The sequence below is a fragment of the Drosophila erecta genome, unplaced genomic scaffold (genome assembly GCF_003286155.1).
Source record: "Drosophila erecta strain 14021-0224.00,06,07 unplaced genomic scaffold, DereRS2 tig00000279-arrow-arrow-pilon, whole genome shotgun sequence".
NCBI classification, from domain to species: Eukaryota; Metazoa; Arthropoda; class Insecta; order Diptera; family Drosophilidae; genus Drosophila; species Drosophila erecta.
The window spans coordinates 1,539,842-1,558,651 of record NW_020825216.1 but is presented as its reverse complement, the minus strand read 5'-3'; the positions used below and the strand labels follow the sequence as shown (position 1 = coordinate 1,558,651).

General features: G+C 48.2%; 1 protein-coding gene across 1 annotated transcript in view; it reads left to right on the top strand.

Moving 5' to 3' along the window:
• Positions 1–18,810, top strand: part of LOC6551729 (serine-rich adhesin for platelets) — an 80,806-nt gene that overhangs the window by 54,283 nt on the left and 7,713 nt on the right. The window contains exons 5-9 of the mRNA XM_026982929.1: positions 14,042–15,870; positions 16,484–16,684; positions 17,116–17,516; positions 17,585–18,154; positions 18,250–18,787. Coding sequence (XP_026838730.1) covers positions 14,058–15,870; positions 16,484–16,684; positions 17,116–17,516; positions 17,585–18,154; positions 18,250–18,787 — 3,523 coding nt within the window. The 5' untranslated portion in view covers positions 14,042–14,057. The remainder of the gene's footprint in view (positions 1–14,041; positions 15,871–16,483; positions 16,685–17,115; positions 17,517–17,584; positions 18,155–18,249; positions 18,788–18,810) is intronic.

The window sequence follows — 18,810 nt, the reverse complement described above, 5'->3', positions numbered from 1 at the left end:
CCAATTTCAATGGGGATGAGGAGGACGTGAAGCTTGGCGGATTCCGGAGGTTGAGCTGGGAGGAAGTTAAGGTAGCTGGAGTAACGTGGATCCAACTCACATCTGCGATATTCAGGCTCACTCAGCCTTGCACTGATTTGCTCTGATTTGTTGCAAGGACTCACGCCGACTAGTGTGATTTGCGCGAACGCCCAGTAAGGGAAATATTCGGAAAAGCCTGGTGAAAATGTGAGTGTCAGATAGGAAGTTAGGACAGAGTAGAGGCCCTCGGTTGAAAGGACAGCAGAAACCAGTGGGCAAAAGATCAACCTACTGGTGACCCATTTTCCCACAAGTCCAACCATACAAGTCATTACTAGGATTTCCCTCTAGAAAGCTGAGAAAATCAAACTTTAAGAATGCTTGCTGTGCAATCAAACTAATATAACAATATGCAATCAAACAGAAAACTCAGCAACCATTCGTTAGGCCATCAAATTCGGAAATAACCCATAGCACTTGGCAAGTATAATGGAGCCACGCCCTTTCTCACGAGGAGAAGGCCAACTGCAGTGAAACCTTAGCCCAGTTATGAGAGCAACTGCGTAAATCAACTCGAGCTCAAGCAAATGAAAGCCAAACAAAGAAGAAAGCGCCGCTTGCCTTTACTTAACCGCCCGAGGCATTTGGTTAGTTGCCCCACCAGTTTTTCCACCCACTTCGCCACATCGCCGCTTCAATTGGCTCTTTTTTTTTTTTTGCTTTTGGCAGTACAAACAAAAACGGTGCAAAATTATGTCAACGGCTTCGCTGTCATGGTCGCTGTTCTGTAAGTTGCCCCACCTCCACTTCCTGGCCGTACTTTCCATTTTCATCTTCTGCCGGATAACTTCTCAGCTGATACTCCTTAGTCGAATAAAATCCAAGCCCTCCCAACTAAAAGTTGCGCCAACCTGAAGCACCCTAGAGTCCCCTGGAACTCCCAAGACCCCACAGAAAACCACGTGAAACCACAGCCTTCGCGCGATGCGCTCCTCGTTACCTATCAAAACCAAAATTGAATACAAAAATCTCATCAAAAATCGATTAGAGCTGGCAACGAGCAGGGGGGGAGTTGATTGGAGGGGTGGCTTGGAGCATAGCCATGGATCAGTACCTGGAGGACTGAAGTGCCACCCAGAAGAGTATGTATTTTTTCATATGGCTACAAGCCGCGCGCACCGAGAATCGTGTTAATAATCGAGCTCCACTGCCACAAGTTGTGCGAAGCCACTTGTGCACCTGCACCTGGTTTCTGGTTCCAGGTTCCTGGGTCCTGGTTTCTCGGTCCTGGTTTCTGGCTCCTTGTTTCTTGCTCCTTGAAAGCAGCGGCAGCAAGTGGATTGAATAAATAACACGGGCGAATGCAATTTGCGAAATTAAAACCGAAAGTAGTAGTGACAACTTTTCACCCACCGCCACCAAACTCCATTCGACCATTGTCAGTCGCCTTATCGGTGGCAGCCATCATTTCTGCGGCCTGGTGAAAACTTTCTCCCGACGACGCCGAACGAGGATGATGATGTGGGCCATGGGGATAGAAGTTCCAGGCTTATTGCGGTCCACAACGAATTGGAAAGCAAAGCGTTCGCTTGTAAAATTAATAAAAAATAGTTTTGAGCAGAGCAAAAAGCCAAAGAGTAGCTGCTGCTTGTCATGGGCAACTTTCTCCCCTTTTTGGGGCCTAGTGAATATGGATGAAAGTGTCCTCAAGTTCCGGCAGCATTTAATGATACCACGGCTGAGAAACCAGCCAGTCCGGGTTGAGTTTTCATCGATCAAAGGACAGCCGAATTTTCTTCCCAAGTTAACCTTAACTTTCCATTAATTTTGTTTAATTCTGCGGTTGTGCTGCTACATTTGTGGTTTTTATGTACTGCATTATAGACTGGCATTGTTCTAACGTGCTATATACATTTGTATATTGTATCTACGATGTGACCTAATATCCCTTTTGCTTTTTTGTTCCCGTGTGCCTGCGCAAATCCCATAAGCAATCGATTTAAATTGAATCAAATTATTAACATTGAAAGCAAATAAAGTTGAAAGTTGAAAGAATAAAGTAAATGAATTTTGATACCCAGTAGCTCTAGAGCACGGGGTATATTCGATTCCCATGGCATATAATTCCATTGTATGCACTTTTTTCTACCATGTTGTATTGATACTTTTGTAAATCAGAGGTTATTTCTTGTCGGCCCATTTATATGTTAGCAATTTAGTTTTTGATTTCGAGCTTAGCTTTGTTTTCTTAATTTAGCTAATTGATTTCGCTCACCCCCTCAGTTTTGTAAACAGAAACTCAGTTCAGTAGAAACTGCAGAGGAGGGGGAATCTAGCTTTTATGAAAACTCCTTCAAGGATTCGTACTCGCATACCGATTCCTCAAGAATGCCCCGAGGATAAAAGCCTGCTTTCACCATAGTAAGCACCCCGTTTGTGGAGTTTTCATATTTGATATTAATATACCCAACCAGTTCCACTCCCGCCGACAATAATAACAAGAACATCCCCTGGATTCCCCGAGATTAGACGTCATCTTGGCCCTGTTATTTGCCGGCCAGTTGGGCTCTACAAACAGCCCACCTTTAATCCTTTTTAACGAAACCCCCAACGATGTTGTATGCGAGACATGTCCTGTATGGTTTGTATGGCATGTGTGTATGGTGTATCCTTTATCCTGCATGCAGTATGCAATGGCCCATCCAGAATTTAGCTATGTACACGAAAGGCGATGGCAAATTGTGTTTTCTCAGTGACATGGAAATCAACTGAAGCGATGTGCGCGATTTACGGGCCGAGGACATTTTGCAGGGCTAAATCAACAGCGGTGGGTTGCTTTCCAATGGGTGGATTTTGGGGAGATTTGGGTAGTTGGGTAGTTGGTTTTTTTTTTCGGTGCTGTTTGCCTCGATAAACTGTTTGCAGCACACATGTGACCACGCCTCCATCATCGAAGGCGCAAGATAGGATCCGAAAAAAGGAAAATACATATATGGAGGAAGATAAAAAAGAAGGAAAAAGCCCAGAGGACGGGCACAACTCAATTAAGCATGCACAATGCACACGGTTTTAAACCGGCTATCTTTTCCTCTTCTGGGAATATTTTCAATGCATCCGATGTACATATGGACATACCCCTAGAAAAACTGAGAACCAAATAATGTACAAAAACTGAAAATATCGCAATGTATACTGCGGCAGACGATTGGACATGGCAAATAAAATTGTTTGGTATTTGAGTCACATAAATTTCCATTGATTTTCCTCGTTTTCCCGCTCTAACTTTTCGTACGTGTCTTTGGGCGACTCTTTAAACCGCTGGCTCACTAAAACAGAACAAACTAGAAGCCACGACGCCATAGGCATTCTGAAAGCCGCTGGGAAAGTTGGAGTGATGGCTAAAAATATGACATTTGCTGTGTATATATATAAAATAGTACATTGTATGCTGTTGCTTGAAAGTGGTAACCTTTTATTAAAGCAGTAATACCACAATTAAATACAAAGTTACGCTGTTGCTCATCGCTTAAACAGCTGAAGGATATGCGATTGTATATTTCTGTGTTATCTTTATCGAAATGCGGCATTAAGCACAGCTGTAACGTAACCCCTAAAATGTTGGATACCTTTATTGTCACACTGGGATTGGTTTTGAAAACCTCTGGGACACAAGCATCTCAAGATAATGTTAATGCAAACTCTTTGCATCCATTCACTTTGGCTCACACTTTGCAGCCGTTCCCCGATTTAATTGGGGGCGGTGGTGGAAACGTTTGCCCGACAAATGACACAGCATTGGAATTGGAAATAAATAAGGGGCCCGACCTTTGACGCCTGTCGCAATCCGAGCCCGCCCACCGCCCACCGCCCACCACCCATTTTCCGGGCGACCTTCTGGCCGCCTTTTCCCTTCTTCCACCCCGCTGTCTGCTTGGGTGAAGGACCCGCACCCGCACCCGCACCCGCACCCGCACCCGCCACTGCCCCTGTTTGTTTGCTTAATAAATGAATGTGGAAAGTGCTCTGAATATTTGTACAATGTTTTTCTTTGGCTCCCACTTCTCGAATTCTCCATTTCCCCCAGGTTTACCAGAGTGTTGCGTATCTTTTTATCAGAATTCCAATTGCGGACTACGCGTGGCACTTTATTTGTCATTTTGTTTATAATATTGATTTATCAGTATTGCGCATTGTGCGCCGAGTTAAACGCAGTTGTTGACCTTATCCCTCGTATTTAATGGCTCCCAAATTACATGCATTCAAATCGTGGGCTATTTATCGAATGTATTTATCGAATCACATACGTTGCACAAGTCCCAAGGAAAATGGTGAATATAAAAAAACAACGCACTTTAGGTATGGAATTCTTATACCTAACAGAGAAACGACCAATTTCTGGTGACTTCAAACCACTAACAGTAAGTCGAATGGTAGGCCAGGCCATTGGGAAAATCCTTTACACATTAAATGCTTTTCTTTCATTCTCAGCATAGAGTTTTTCTTCTTATACTCGTGTGTAGCTGCCTTGGTAGCTTTATCAATCAATGGAAATCGATTTGTGGAGCTCAATCAGCGATGGCGGCGGAACCAGGCACCCCTCCGGAAAATGGGAAAGTTCTGGGTGGCGAACAGGCGGAGAGAGACACAATGGGAAAGAGCAAGAGAGAGAGAGAGAGATGTAGAGATAGAGTGAAAGCCCAGCAGAGACACTCACTTGGGCATGCCATCCCAACCCTCTTAACACTTAAATAGGCAGCCATCTCCTGGTTGTCGTGTCATTGAACTCGCCCTCAGCCCCTTTGGGGGGTGTCTTTGTCGGTTAATTTTTGGGGTGGCCATGTCGCTCTGCTGTGGGTGGCACAAGGCATTGGAAATGAAAAACGGAGAGTGGGTGCTGGGTGCTGGGTGCTTTGGCTAAAAATAAAAGTTTCCCCCGAAACTAATTTGGCAAACGAGCGACGTGAAAACCAAGAGCAAGCCAAAACTAAAACTACAACTGAAACCGAAAGCGAAACCGAAATAGAACCCTAAGCTAGAAATCAACCTTCAACCCTGCTCCAAGCAATCTGTGACTCATCGATGACGTTTCCCAGATTTTTGCCCCTTCAGAGGACCCAGGATAAGCTCACTTGACTTTAGCTGGGCTCCAAAAACATAATTGGCCCCAACCCAACGCTGTTGCCGGCTTAACGCTAAACGTTCTGTGGTCCGAAAACATGAAAACCCAACCGAAAGTGCAACTCCCACCCAAAATTCGGGCCAACTCGCACGAAATGAGCGCCAACTGTTGCTGGCCATACGAGCATGTGAGTTGCCCGGCTGGCACCTTAATGACCATAATCCCAGCTCATAAAGTATGCAATGGGTATGCCCAACGCAGCGGGAGTTTCCGGGAGGGGGAAAGTCCAAAACACCGACTGGGTCTTAAGTTATTAAGCGCATTTAGTGGTAGATTGGAAAATACTTGGCCAGATTGAGTAGAGTAGAGTCGAATTGACTTGGCTGCTAAGCCATCGTAGGGAAACCGTAAAAGTCAAGCTGTGGGTGGACTAATGGAGCTACCCGGACCCACCACTCCTCAGTTTATCCCTGCTGTTGGCACTATTTGCCCAATTTGTTACAGTTGCATAAGTCTCAGCTACCGCAAGTTACCAGTAAATCTTAAGGTATGACCAAAAAGTGCATCTTTTGCTTTTGCACTGCGCAGATTTCATATATGTGCCCAATTAAAATTGTTAATGAGCTCAAATATACAACTTTTGGGAAATAATGTGTATTGCAACATAGTTTAGTCAAACATGCAAGTTTGAAGGGGCCCACTCCCTATCTGCAGCTGCCACATGATTTTGAATTTATACTCATATCCTTCCGCCTGCTAATCCCAATGGCAAACGACTGAGATCCGCAAAGTGAATCATTTCTCGCCAGACACATTTTTCCAAGTGTGTCAACTTGGGGATTTCGCAAGAACTTTGGCTGCTGCTGCTGCTGCTGCTGCTGCTGCTGCCTCATGCAACGCTCATACGCTCGTACATCTTGCCACCGCCTCCGCCAACGTCTTCACTCCCAATGCAATATAAAAATGCGTGCCACGGGAATGGCTTGCCACTACTGGTATATAGAAACACATCTCGTACATGCGAATTCAGACTTCTGGCGAGATGGAGCGCAGCCATCATTATTGTGCATATACAATGTCCTGGCCCCGTTTGTCCCGCTTCCTTTTGCTCCTCGGTGGCGATGGCGGTGACGTTGACATTTTGAGTGTCATTTTGTTGGCTTGGCGTGGCTGCCACAGCCACTTGCAACATCCAAACTCCCGACTTACAGCGCCTTTCTGGCGTTTTTTATACCCTGGTCTCGTACGGATCAGAGGTAGTTAAGTTATATATCGCTTTAGTATGGATAAGCGTGCTGGTCCCATACAATACAATACAAATTGCGGAACGTCTATGTTAGCATGCCACTTTTATTAACTAAACGTCTGTAGTTTCAGCGCCTTATGGTGTTTTCAGCTTTTGTGTTGTTCATAATAAACTTTTCATGGAGTTCCGATCTGGATTACTTTAATAGCTGCGTCTGCCAGCTTAAACATATTATGCTATATCATTGAAGATTAAAAACGAAGGAAATACCCCTGTATTTTCCTAAGCCGGGATGACTTTCAGCTTAACAAAGGGAATTTCATAGCTGGCAAGCCAAACTTTCCAGCAATTTCACTCTTTCTGCGATATTTCCACAGTGGCTCCGCTCCAGAACTCTGGAACTCTGGATCTCTGGAATTGAAATTGGAATTGTGCTGAGGCTGAGGCTGGAGCTGCTTGGCACGCACTTGCTGCCACAGTTTGTGGCCAGCGGAAACACATTACATACTCGCCAGCTTGGCTGGAACAACATTGGAGCAGCAAGCAGGTTGGGGCTTGGGTTGGTTAGTCCTGAGCCTGGCGACAACAGCCGGAAACGGAAATAGAATAAAGTGGCTTTCTGGCTGATGAGACGCTGGCTCTCATGCCACACGCCACATGCCACCACCCCCACCCCCACTCCCACTCATAAGTCGCCTGTGGCTTCTGCTTGATTCTCGAGGCTTTCCAAGGCAAACCAGCAATTTATTCCAATTGTCGTCAACGTCGCCAGCATTTCATTAACTCGAACTGGACGTCCATCGTCGGTCTGTCAGCACTTTCTACGCTTTCACTCGTGTTAATTGTCCTGGCAACGGGGTATTTTTTATTTTATTTATTTTTATTTTGTGGAGAGAGCGGCATTAGAGCGCCATCCATCAGCCACTTGGATGAAGTGGGCAGCTGCTAATGAAGACGGGAAGAGTTAATGGCAAGATGATTCATCAGTACTCGAAAGAAAGGCAGTTGCTGCAGCGCAAATTTTCTTTGATTTTCCGTTTTTATAAAAAGCACTTACTTCGATGGGATATCTAAGTACAACCCAGCTGTTTCTACGGAAAATGCATATTTCATTTGCAAAAGTGTACATCCCCATCTTTTGCAAGGAATGCAAATATTTAGTATACAGATATAAATGTGAAGAGGAATCAGGCCTTTGTAATTTGCTGACCAAACTCACACTCTCATAAAGCTCATCCGGCTAATAAAGAATTCTCAAGGCTCCCATTCAGCCAGCGCCGCACGTCGATCCCTTTGTGCCCCAATTGTCTAGCAACAAAACGTTAATTCGAAACGTTTTATTACCCTCGGAAAACAAGCAGAAATGTTGTTGCAAACTGAAACTGGAACTACAGTTCAAATGGGGGCGTAGTACGGAGGGGCTCTGAAAATTTTTCCCACAAATTGCAATGGGGCCATGGAGGGCAAAAGGGGGCGTGCGATTGTTGTAAATTTTGCCAGCTATTTTTGGTATTTTTTGTTTTATATTTGGCCTGGGCTCTGCGAAAAATCGTTACGAAAAGTTATAGAGGGAACGAGGCCATATAGCCATATAGCAACAATCGGAGAGCAAAAGGAAAACAGGGCAGACACGAACGCAGCGACGTGACTGGAATAGTATTCCAATAATTGAAGGCAGCGACGACAGCCGTAGACGTCGAATTAAAGCCCAACATGAAGTATGGCAGCAGTATATGTAGTATAGCACCCCCTCATAACAAACTTTATCTCTATGTGTGCCAGGGGGGAGGGGGGGGGGCTGGGTGTTGCTTCGATGATGGGCACCTTAAAAACACATTAGTCGAAACCCCGCAATCCTCCGACCGAAGCTGAAGAACTTTATGGATTGCATGTGCTTCAGCTGAAGCTGAGTTCTCGCTTCTGCAGCTGCAGCACCACTGATAATGGACTGACAGCGAAAGGAAAACCCACCACCCACTCGACAGGCCGCCCAACCACCCAGCCACCCAGCCACCCCTCCATGCAAGCAGCCAAAAAAAAAAAAAAGAGCAGGGAGAAAAAATGTAGCTATGGCTTAAAGCAATACAAGCCATATTTAACTTTTATTGACCATGTTTTTTGCCAGTCTGCCTTGTATGTCAATACACAATGCGGCTGGAAATAAGTAATCAAGTTGATGTGATAAATTAAAATTAACCAAACACACATATGTGTGTCCACAAAAGCACGAAATGATAAAAAATAAATATACATAAGGGGAGTGAAAGCCAATTGAGGAGGTTTCTAAAAGCAGGCAATCATGTATTTCAAGCTGACATCAGAAATACGTGTTCAATAAAATGTACATAATAGGCAACATGGTAATAAGATTGTGGAAATCGGTGAGCTGTTTTTTCCAGTGCAGTTCTCCACTCGCACATTGTGCTAAAACTTTCAGCGCTATCAGTTTAAATACTGCAAGCTCAAAGCGGCATTATGCTGGCTTAAATGGGCGAATTTTCGGGATATATGCACGAATACGTAGGAGAAACGATTCGGACAGGTTGAATGTATCCAATTTTAAATATGCATTAAGCCAATGAAAACTTGTGCCATAAAACCCGCTCAGCACGCACCGAGATATGTCAAAGAGTCGCTCCGGAATTGGCAGGACCAGGGGGCCTCCCAAATGGCCAGCCAGGTGGCTCTGTGCAGTTCAGGTGATAGCCAAAACACTTTATCGCCAGCCAAACACGAACGGGACGAAAAATTGGCAAAATAATATTAGCATCGAGAGGAGAGCTAAGTTTTACGATCCATTTAGGAGACGTGGAGCATAAATCGGATGATGGGACTTCGTAAGCAGCTTAGAGGTGTTTGGATTGTAGTGAGGGTACTCCATGGAGGAGTATTCACTTTTCAATCGATTAGGACCCTTGAAATGTCTTCCCAGGCTGCCAGTTGAAATTTATGCTCAACTCATTTTATTAATGGAGCCTTTAGGCTCGTAAGCAACACACTTGCCACCGGCGACAATGCCACCCCTCCACCCAAAGCCCCCCATTTCTTAGACATACATACACTCACCTTTTGAGCCAGTCAGTCATTTAGTCAGTTAGTCGAATACATATCAGGCAGTCAGTCAACCCTCGGGTATTACGAGCCTTACAACAAATTTGATTTGTGTGTTTTTTTTCCAGGGTGGGTGGCTTGAGAAGTTTTGGATTTTCGAGCGCAGGTCTTTGACCCGTTTGAGCACAGATTTAGGCCATTTCCTCTAAGTATTTGCTCAGTAAATAAAGCCAGTTGGGCTTAAATACCTTTAGCTCACTTAAGCTACCGTACGAGGGTGTTAATTGATTTAGGACCATTTTCTTAATTGGGTTTTCTCTGCGCAACAAATGTACGCAACTTTTCAGTTGTGGCTTGCAACATCATAAATGCATTGTTTTCTGCAAGATAATCCCATTTATTGCTTGCGCCTCCCTTCACTTAAAACTTGTAATTATTTTTCCCTGGTTTTTCGATATTTCTTTGCGGATTTCTTTGAGGATTTGGGATCCGCTTTGCCATTTCATTTCCCTGGAGACTACTTTGGTGGCAACCCCCTGGTTTTGTATTGTTTGCCACCGCCTGTTGTTCTGTTCGTCATGTTTGTTTTCGCCTGTTCCCCGTCTTCGTCATCGTTTTACTCTGCGCTTCCACGTTGTCCGCTCTTCTATATATGTATATATATTTTTTTTTGGCATTTTCCAACTTTCCCCGGCTATTCCGGCTGGCGCCCTAAATGTCAGTTCCTCGCCATTTTCGCGTGCTGCCATTTTCATTTGGGGAAAACGTTACAATTCCGCCATTATTGCTGTTGTTGGCTTTGTCAACATTACTACTACTCGCCCACGTCATCAAGAGCTTGGGAAAAACATCTTAGTCACTTTCACTTTTCATTACACTCTTCTCTCTGCGCTTTAGCGTTTTCCGTGCCTTTGTCATGCGGCATTTTATCACCATCACCATCCCCATCGCCCACTTTGTTTTTTTTCTCAGCCAAAATGGTTTTTAACCCAAATTGCAGCATTTTTCATGCACTGCACTCCAATCCGCTTAGCGACAATTTCACCCACACGAGAGCTAACCATAATTAAATTAATCCACGAGCACCCCGCCTACGAAAGTCGGGCTTAATTGCACAGCTAGGCGAAAATCTGCCAAATATTAACTAAGCTACGCGGACGGTCGAAACAGTCAGCTGCGGAAAATGGGAAAAGTGAAAACAGAACGGAGGGTTCTGTTCTTTTTCCAGAAGGGGTATTCGTTTGGCTATTCGTGAGCTGAACTGAACACTCAATCGCCAGACAAAGCCGTACTTATCGCCCCAAAGGGAATATGCCAAGCAGTAATTGCATAACGGGCTGCAGCAGAACAGGCAACGATTTGGGTTAAAATAAATTGCATGTTTCATTTACGGCCAGCGCTGCACTGCTGCACATGCAATCGCCAGGAAGTCGGCGAAAGTCTTTCTTTTGCACCCCACACACGCACACACACACACAGAGAGAGGGACTCAGTGGGACTGCTGTGCTCCGGAGTCCGGACCCACCCACTGCCACACATTAGCCCGTGGCTGCGGCAGCGTTAGTTGTTTTGCATAATTAATGCCATCATAGGCGGAGGCGGAGGTAATTGCATCTAACCCGTTGCCCACGTCGTTGCCTGCCTGGTGTCCTGCCTGGTGTCCTGCCTGGTGTCCTGCCGCAATGTGGCCGTAATGACGGCATCAGGCCCCAGGACCGCATTAGAGCAGCAACCCATCCAGCAGGAGCCAGCCAGCACCCAACACCATGCTGCTCCACGTCAACATCGGTGGCAAACTGTGGGCACCGGCAATTGATTTTGATTTTGATTCATTGCGCCACCGGTCGCGGGAGTGGGCTTGAATTAATTTTAAATATTTAAAGAGTGGCAAGCGACGCATCGCTTAAGCAGACATTAAGTTAATAAAACTCCAAGGACGCGCCCACGTCCACGTCCACGTCCACGTCCTCGTCCTGGCAACTTAATTATGCAGCTGTGCCAGGTCTAGAACCAGGACAGGATGCGGGATACAGCAAGCCGTGGCTGCGAGGATGAGGATGTGCATGCCTGTCTGTGTGCTGAGCCAGCTGAGGAATTTATGAAATTTTTATGGCCCGCACTTAACATCACCTGAAGGCAGAGGCGGGGGAACACGAGCCACAAGGAGCCGTAGAATATCGAGTATACAACAATTTGCAGCATAATTATGCACTACTTTAGTTCTCCAACTTGCAAGTCTCAGCTAAACTTGTGTATATAATAATAAGGTTTCATAGGTGCTCACTCCGAACTGCATTTCTTTATACACCAAGTTAGTTCCTTAATGTTTAAGACAAATATGGAGATCTTGTGGGCTTCGTGTCCAGAGGATTAGGCCAGCTCCTGTGATCCTGCCGACATCCAAAGGACAAAGCACCCAATAAATCAAAGGAGTGCCAATCGCAATCGCTTCACAGGCTGTCATAGTCCGCCTAAGCACATCCAATGCATCAAATTTCAGGACCCGAACGGAAAAAGCACCAAACATGACATGGACATGGACATGGAAAAGGTGCTCGGAACGAGGCTGAGCACCCAGTGCACGTGTTGCAAGGACAGTCAACTCACCGTGGTCAACTTGCTTTGCGTTGTTTCACAACTTTGCATTCTTATGCCCCACCTTTGTAACATTTAAGCAATTGAAATAAATAAATTCAAGCAAATAAATCCTTCGCGAGCCCGAATTTCTGAGTTCTGATTGCCCAAAGGCAGGCCAAATGGACAGTCCACGTTTTATTGTCGCCAACTCCTCCGATGGAAGACCATCTCGAACCCACTGCTGCCACCCACTGGGCGGCAATGAAAATGTTTGCCCATCTAGCCGTGTGCGTGTCATGTGAAGCCTTAAAGAAAATGTTGCTCTGGCCCTCATCCTCTGAGTTTCGGGATGGCAAGTGGAGGAATATGGCCATGGTCCTCCTCCATCCGGATGCGACTCTTGCTGTCGTTGCTGCTGTTATGCCATGTTAGCCGTTGTGTAGATTTCGGCTATAAAGGACCCCCGTTTCGTCTTGGGCGCCATGCAAACCCACAGCTCCGCTGCCCCCGACTCCTGCCCCCCACCTTTTTGCCAGCTCCCCGGCTGTGTGTGGTATTCCAGAAAACGAAAGCATATTTTCCATGCGAGTGCACAAAGCGATGCGAGACGCACAGCAGCAGCCGCAGCAGCAGCAGCAGCAGCAGCAGCAGCAGGACCAACAGGATCCGGCTTACATATCTCGCTGCTCGCTTCGGTTATCCCCACTTGTACGTGAGATTGCTACACGGAGCGAAAGAAGAGTAACCGCCACATATAATAATTAGTGGGGGAAAGGTGGTCTCAAATATTACTGTGAAATGTAAACATAAAGACATTAGATATATTTAGACAAGCAAAAAATTACATTATCACAAAGTAAGCCCGTTTTCTCTGCGTGCATTTCTACGCTTCTCTGACTTTTTTCTCGTTTCGCTTGTGGCTCCTGCTGCTACTGCTGTTGTTGTTAATCCTTTTCAAAATTTTTAGTTTGATTGTTGGGAAAATATTTTAGGCCCCAGGCACAAACACACTCAAACACACACACTCACACTCGCACACACACTCACACACATCCCGCACACACCGCACGCATTAGCATAACTTGTGGGTGGAGTTTTGTGTGGCCATGGAATGCGAAAGTGGGTGGTTGAGATTCCAAAAAGGGATATACGAGCATGTGCTCTGCGGCTTAAAGTGGTTTAAGAGGCAACTTTTTGGGGCAACACGCGACTCAAACGCAGGAAACTGTGGCTAGCAGTACGACATGTAAATGTTATTAATTAATCGAAAGTAACTTATACCACTTTCAATTTCAGTTGAAAAACCAAGTTTAGCCACTTTTGTGAGCTGCCAAATAAATCAGATAAAAAACTGCTATTCAATTGATTTTTCCACTCTGCGCCAGACTTTCGGGTATTTGCATGTATCGCATGCGAAAAAAATGGTAAAGTTAAACATATTACTGTCCTTTTTTTCTACCAAGTTCCACATGCTGCCCAGTGCCGAAAAAGGCAGCAGTGCGGCTCATTTGCATGCCACATGACAAAAAGCTCGTAGCAAATGCAAATTGAATCCAACTTAAACGCCCGGCCGTCGCATGCGGGTATTTTGAATTTAAATTTTAAATTTTAAATGTTAAATTCAACAAACCGACGGCAATCGCTCAATGACGTTGATTGGCTGCTGCACGAGTGTTTCACATTTGGCATTTCGAATTTCACTTTTGTGTGAGGCGGCGGACAATTAAATATTTGCCCGTCTTATGGCGGCCATTTGTTTTTGTTTTCCCCCAACCATTCCACTGGCCACTCCCCTCCTCAAAAACGTGACCCGAACGAATCGAGGAGCAACTGCGACGGCGGCAGAACTCGTTACTGTCATGCCCTGTTGCCACTTGGACATGACAAAGGTTGACATTGTGCCTGCATTTATTAAAACAACTGCCAGCAGGACGTGAGCCTTGGCGGACTCTGTATACTTGTGCTCCTGTTTAAGAGGAGCTATTCCATGCTGATATTATTCTAATGTTCCTCCTGTTTGCTTGCAGTTTATTGGCAACAATAATGGTCAGCACAACATTGACAACACTGGCTGCTGGACAAACAACTAGTAGCAGTAATCACCATCACCACCACCATCACAGCCACCAGCAGCAGCAGCAGCAGCAGCAGCAGCATCAGCAGCAGGACCAGTCGCAGCAGCAGCCGCATCAGCAGCTGCCCTACCAGCAACGCGGCTACTACGCACTGAACGGCAGCTTGGAGCTTGACTGCGACACCAGCAACACGAACAGCAGCAGCAGCAGCCACAACATTGGCTACCAGCAGCACCAGCAGCAGCAGCAGCAGCAACCGCCGTTGATCCTCTCGCAGGCTCTGCTGTCGCCATCGCCACCGCTCAACGATCAGATCAGCTTGCTATTCCCCAAGTGCCGACCCAAGCAGCAGCAGCACTCGCAGCAGCAGCAGCACTCGCAGCAGCAACTTCAGCCAGCACAACAGCAGCAGCAGCAACATGTCCTCCCCACAGACGTGAATCCCAGCTGCAACAGCAACAGCAACCGGAGCAGCAGCCCCACGTCCGCGGGAGTGGCTGGGGAGCCATTGGCCAGCGCCAGTGTTAGTCCGCCGCCGCCCAAGGCCACGCCCACCAGCACGCCCAGCTACTACAAGAGCGTGAACATTATTACGCAATCGCCGCCGCCGCACTCAGCATCCTCTCACTCCTCCGAATCGCTGTCCTCGGTGACGCCTCGCATTTCCACGAATCCCTTTCTGTGTGCACCACTCACGCCGCCGACACCACCGCACCACCACCATCAGCACCAGCAGCACCAGCAGCAGCAGCAGCAGCAGGAGCAACAGCAGCAGGACACCACGGGCGAGTCAGTTGTGGAGCGCAGCAGAAGCAGGAGCGGAGCGACTGGCGAGGTGCTCGAGTATCCCGCCTCGTTCTACTACCACACGGTGAGCGACAGTAGGCGTGGGCCCGGCGGCTACACGGAGATGCCGCGAAAGCGCAACAGTGCGTTGCCCGCCAGCAACAGGCAGCAGCAGCAGCAGCAGTTGCACAACGGCAACGGGAGCCAGAATCCTTTCATTAAGGAGAACTACTGGGAGGCACCGCCGACACGCGCGAGTTTGCTGCTCCACTCGCCCACGGAGTATTCCGAGGAGCCACAGCAGCAGCAACAGCAGCAGCAACAGCAGCAGCAGCAGCAGCAGCAACAGCAGCAGCATATGCATGCCTCAGCCAGACGAGCTTACCACCAGCAGCGGGAGCAGGTCTACGGCATCAATCAGCGGCCGCAGCAACAGCAGCAGCAGCAGCACATATTGCGGGTGGGTCGGAGTCCAGTTAACCGCAGCTTTCCACAACAGCAGCAGCAACAGCAGCAGCAGCAGCCACAGCAGCAGCCACAGCAACAGCAACAGCAGCAGCAGCTGCAGCAGCAACTGCAGCAGATTCCAACTGCCAGGAGCAATCCCTGTGCGGACGGGCTGACTCCGCTGGCCAGTCACTATCTATATGGCAGCAAGTCATCCTTGGATCAGCATCCCGGCGACTGGGAGCCGCGGGAGCAGCGCAAACTGAGGCTGCGCGAGGAGCGGGAACGAGAGAGGGAAAGGGAACGCGAACGAGAACGGGAGCGGGAGAGAGAACACCTGTTGCTGGAGCAACAGCAGCAGCTGCAGCTCCAGGAAGTGCAGGCGGCCAGAGAGAACCACCTCAGCCATTTGGCGGGTCAGCAGCAGCAACAGCAGCAGCAGCAGCGGAAGCGACACGCTTACGGCGAGGAGCGGGAGCGGGAGCGGGACATGGAGCGCGACCATCGCCTGGTCAATGGAAATGCAGATCCCAACGAAAGCTGGCAGCGTAAGTGGAACCCAAATCTTAAGTACCTCAGCATACAAGTTAAAATACAAATTAGTGCTGCAGAAAAAGGTCATTTAGAGGAATGCATTTTGATTTGAATTTATAGGCGGACTAACGAACAATTTGTATTATTGAGTTGCATTCTGGGGGCACAGAAGCCTTTATTTATATTTGTTGCTACTTAGCGCTGCGGTTGCACGTGCCTGCAGCAATTTGCGGCAAGAAGGGCCGCCGCCTCCCTAATTCGCTTAGCGTTTTACGTAACCAATTTCTGACTGGCTGCATGCCGGACTGATAGACATGGGCCGGGTAATTGAATTGCAAATCATGCGTAATGAAGTGTACTGCAAATATGTTTGAACGGACCAAAACACCACAGCGGGTGAATTCCGGAAGAGCAATTCCGCCATTGCTGGGAGCATGGGAACATGGGAACATGGGGAAATGGTGAATTGTGGCGGCGAACAAAGCGACGGGAAGCGCGCCAAAGTGGAATTTAATTGATTGCAATTAATTGGCATGCCAAGCAATAGCCCGAAACCTTGATGCCAACCCTTGTCATTGCCACTGGCCCTCATCCGTGCTCTGTTTCTCCCCATCTCTCATCATTCAGATCTGCGCGTCACGACCGAAACTTTGGCGGAGGAGGGCGGCAAATCCGGCGGCAAGCCGGCGGACAAGGCCCAGCACCAGATGCACAACCCGAACCCAAGCCAGAATCCGGAGGTCAATGTCTACAGGGAGCACAAGCTGGACGCCTGGAAGCTGGAGCGCAACTACACGCTGGCCGTGGAGTCGCGTCACGGCATCATTGGTACATTGCCTACATTATTACTATATTTACTTAAAAAATCCTCCAAATCCTCCCAATTACTAGCTGAGCATAGGGTCTCGCCATAAATATTGATCACTTTTGATAGTCGAACTATTTTACAATGCTTTAATGTCTGTCTGTCAATTTACCTGTCACTTTGCTAAATCCAAACTGAAGGCACTTGAGCGCTACAGAAAAAGGGCTGCAAATTTTTGCGACCTCCTGCTTCAAAAAAAAGTATTAAAAGTGCAAATTCGGTGCCATATGTAAAATCTACCTGCGTGGATATAAAAAATTGTGCAAATCCCAGTGGGTGGGAAGTATATTTTTTACCGGGAATTCGTATAGTCCATTGATTTATCTTTTTTTTGAGTTCGATACCGAACAGCTGGATGCACTTGAACTCGTGCTTTAATCGCTTTTATCCGCAGAGTACGAGGGCTCGCCCAGACGCATTGGAGTGACCACCAATAATTTGGGTGCAACCGGAGCGGCGGCTGCATCAGCGGCAGCGGACGAAAGCGAACCACCAGCAGCGGCAGAAGCTGCAGCACCAGTAGCAGCAGCAGCAGCAGCAGCAGCCCCGCAACCACAGCAGCAGGTGCCCATGGCCACCGTACCACCGCTGAGTTCCAGCTCCACGGCCACCACGCTCCAGAAAACGGCCGCCCGTGCAGCACTAGCTGCTCTGGCCCAGAGCCATCCACACAACTCCCACAACATACTCAGCTCCCTGCTCCCGCATTCGCCACCCAATCCAGTGAATCCCGGCCAGATGCACGCGGCGCAGCAGTCCATCCAAAACTATCCAGTGCGTCCTGGATTTCCGCAGGTGGGTGCCAGCCTTGTCTGAAATCATTTTCATATTTATGGTATTTATAAATTATTTACTTACTGCAGCGCATCATCTCGCCGCCCAGTCGTGAGCCACGCAGCAGCTCCCCTCCCCTGCAGCAGCAGCAGTATCAGCAGCAGCAGCAGCAGCAGCAGCAACAGCAGCAGCAGCAGCACTTTGCCAGTCTGATGAGCAGTCACAGTAACTCCAACACCAACAAACAGCCGCCGTGCAGCGACAACAATGCGGAGGACACCAGCAACGATGTGTCCGAGATTGGCACCATATCCGACCTAACCACTCCGGAGGCAGTGGGTCTGTCCATTGGCTTCGCTGGAGGCGAGATGTCCAGCCGGGCGGGCACTCCACCGCAAGCGGCGCCAGCACCACCGACAGCAGCACTGGCGAGCAGCACTGCCAACGGAACCGGAACCGGAAACGGAAACGGAACAGCAAACGGAAATGCAACAGCCACGGGCAGCGGATTGGCTCCCCTGAGCCTGCACACCAAGTCCTCGACCTTCGATTACCTCTATGAGTTCTCGGAGACGCGCAAGGTGCTGGAGGAGTTCTTTAAGTGCCCCTCCACCGACGAGCAGCCCATCATGGAAAATGGCAGCGATGTGGACAGCATTGTGAGTAGAAAAGAGATGATTGTTTCATGCGGTTATAGAATTTCATAGAACTATTTTTGCGTTTGCTTACTAATCTTGAATGTATGCTTTTCAAGGATATCCAGTACGAGTTCCACAGCAACTTTGACCGCGACGAGGAGGACTTGGCCGAGGAGGAAGAAGCCGAGGACGACGAGGAGGCCGACGACGATGCCGACGAGGAGAACGATGAGGCCGAGGATGAGGACGAGCCGCTGGACCAGGATCGTGAGCAGAACTACCGCCCACAGGCGCCTCACACATCCGGCCACATCGCCTCCGAGCGCCTCGTTTTCGGTGGCTATGGACAGCAGTCGCAATCCCAGGCGCAGCTCACCACCCAGCCGATAAGCGGGGCGAGACGACACTACAGCGGCAGTCCGCTAATTCGGGACTTTGACTTCTTCCTGGACTCCACCAGTCGGAGCAGCGGCGAGCGGGATGCCGATCAGGATGGGCTTAATCACAACCAGCTGCTGAGCACTGGCAGCGGACATGGTGGTGGCGTGGGCGTGGGAGTGGGCGGCGGAATTGGCGTGGGCCCGGGTGGAGGCCACAACTACCGCTATTCGCCGGAGACCACCGACTACGATTCCAACTGCGGCGATATGGACAGTAAGTGGCTTCATTTAAAATAC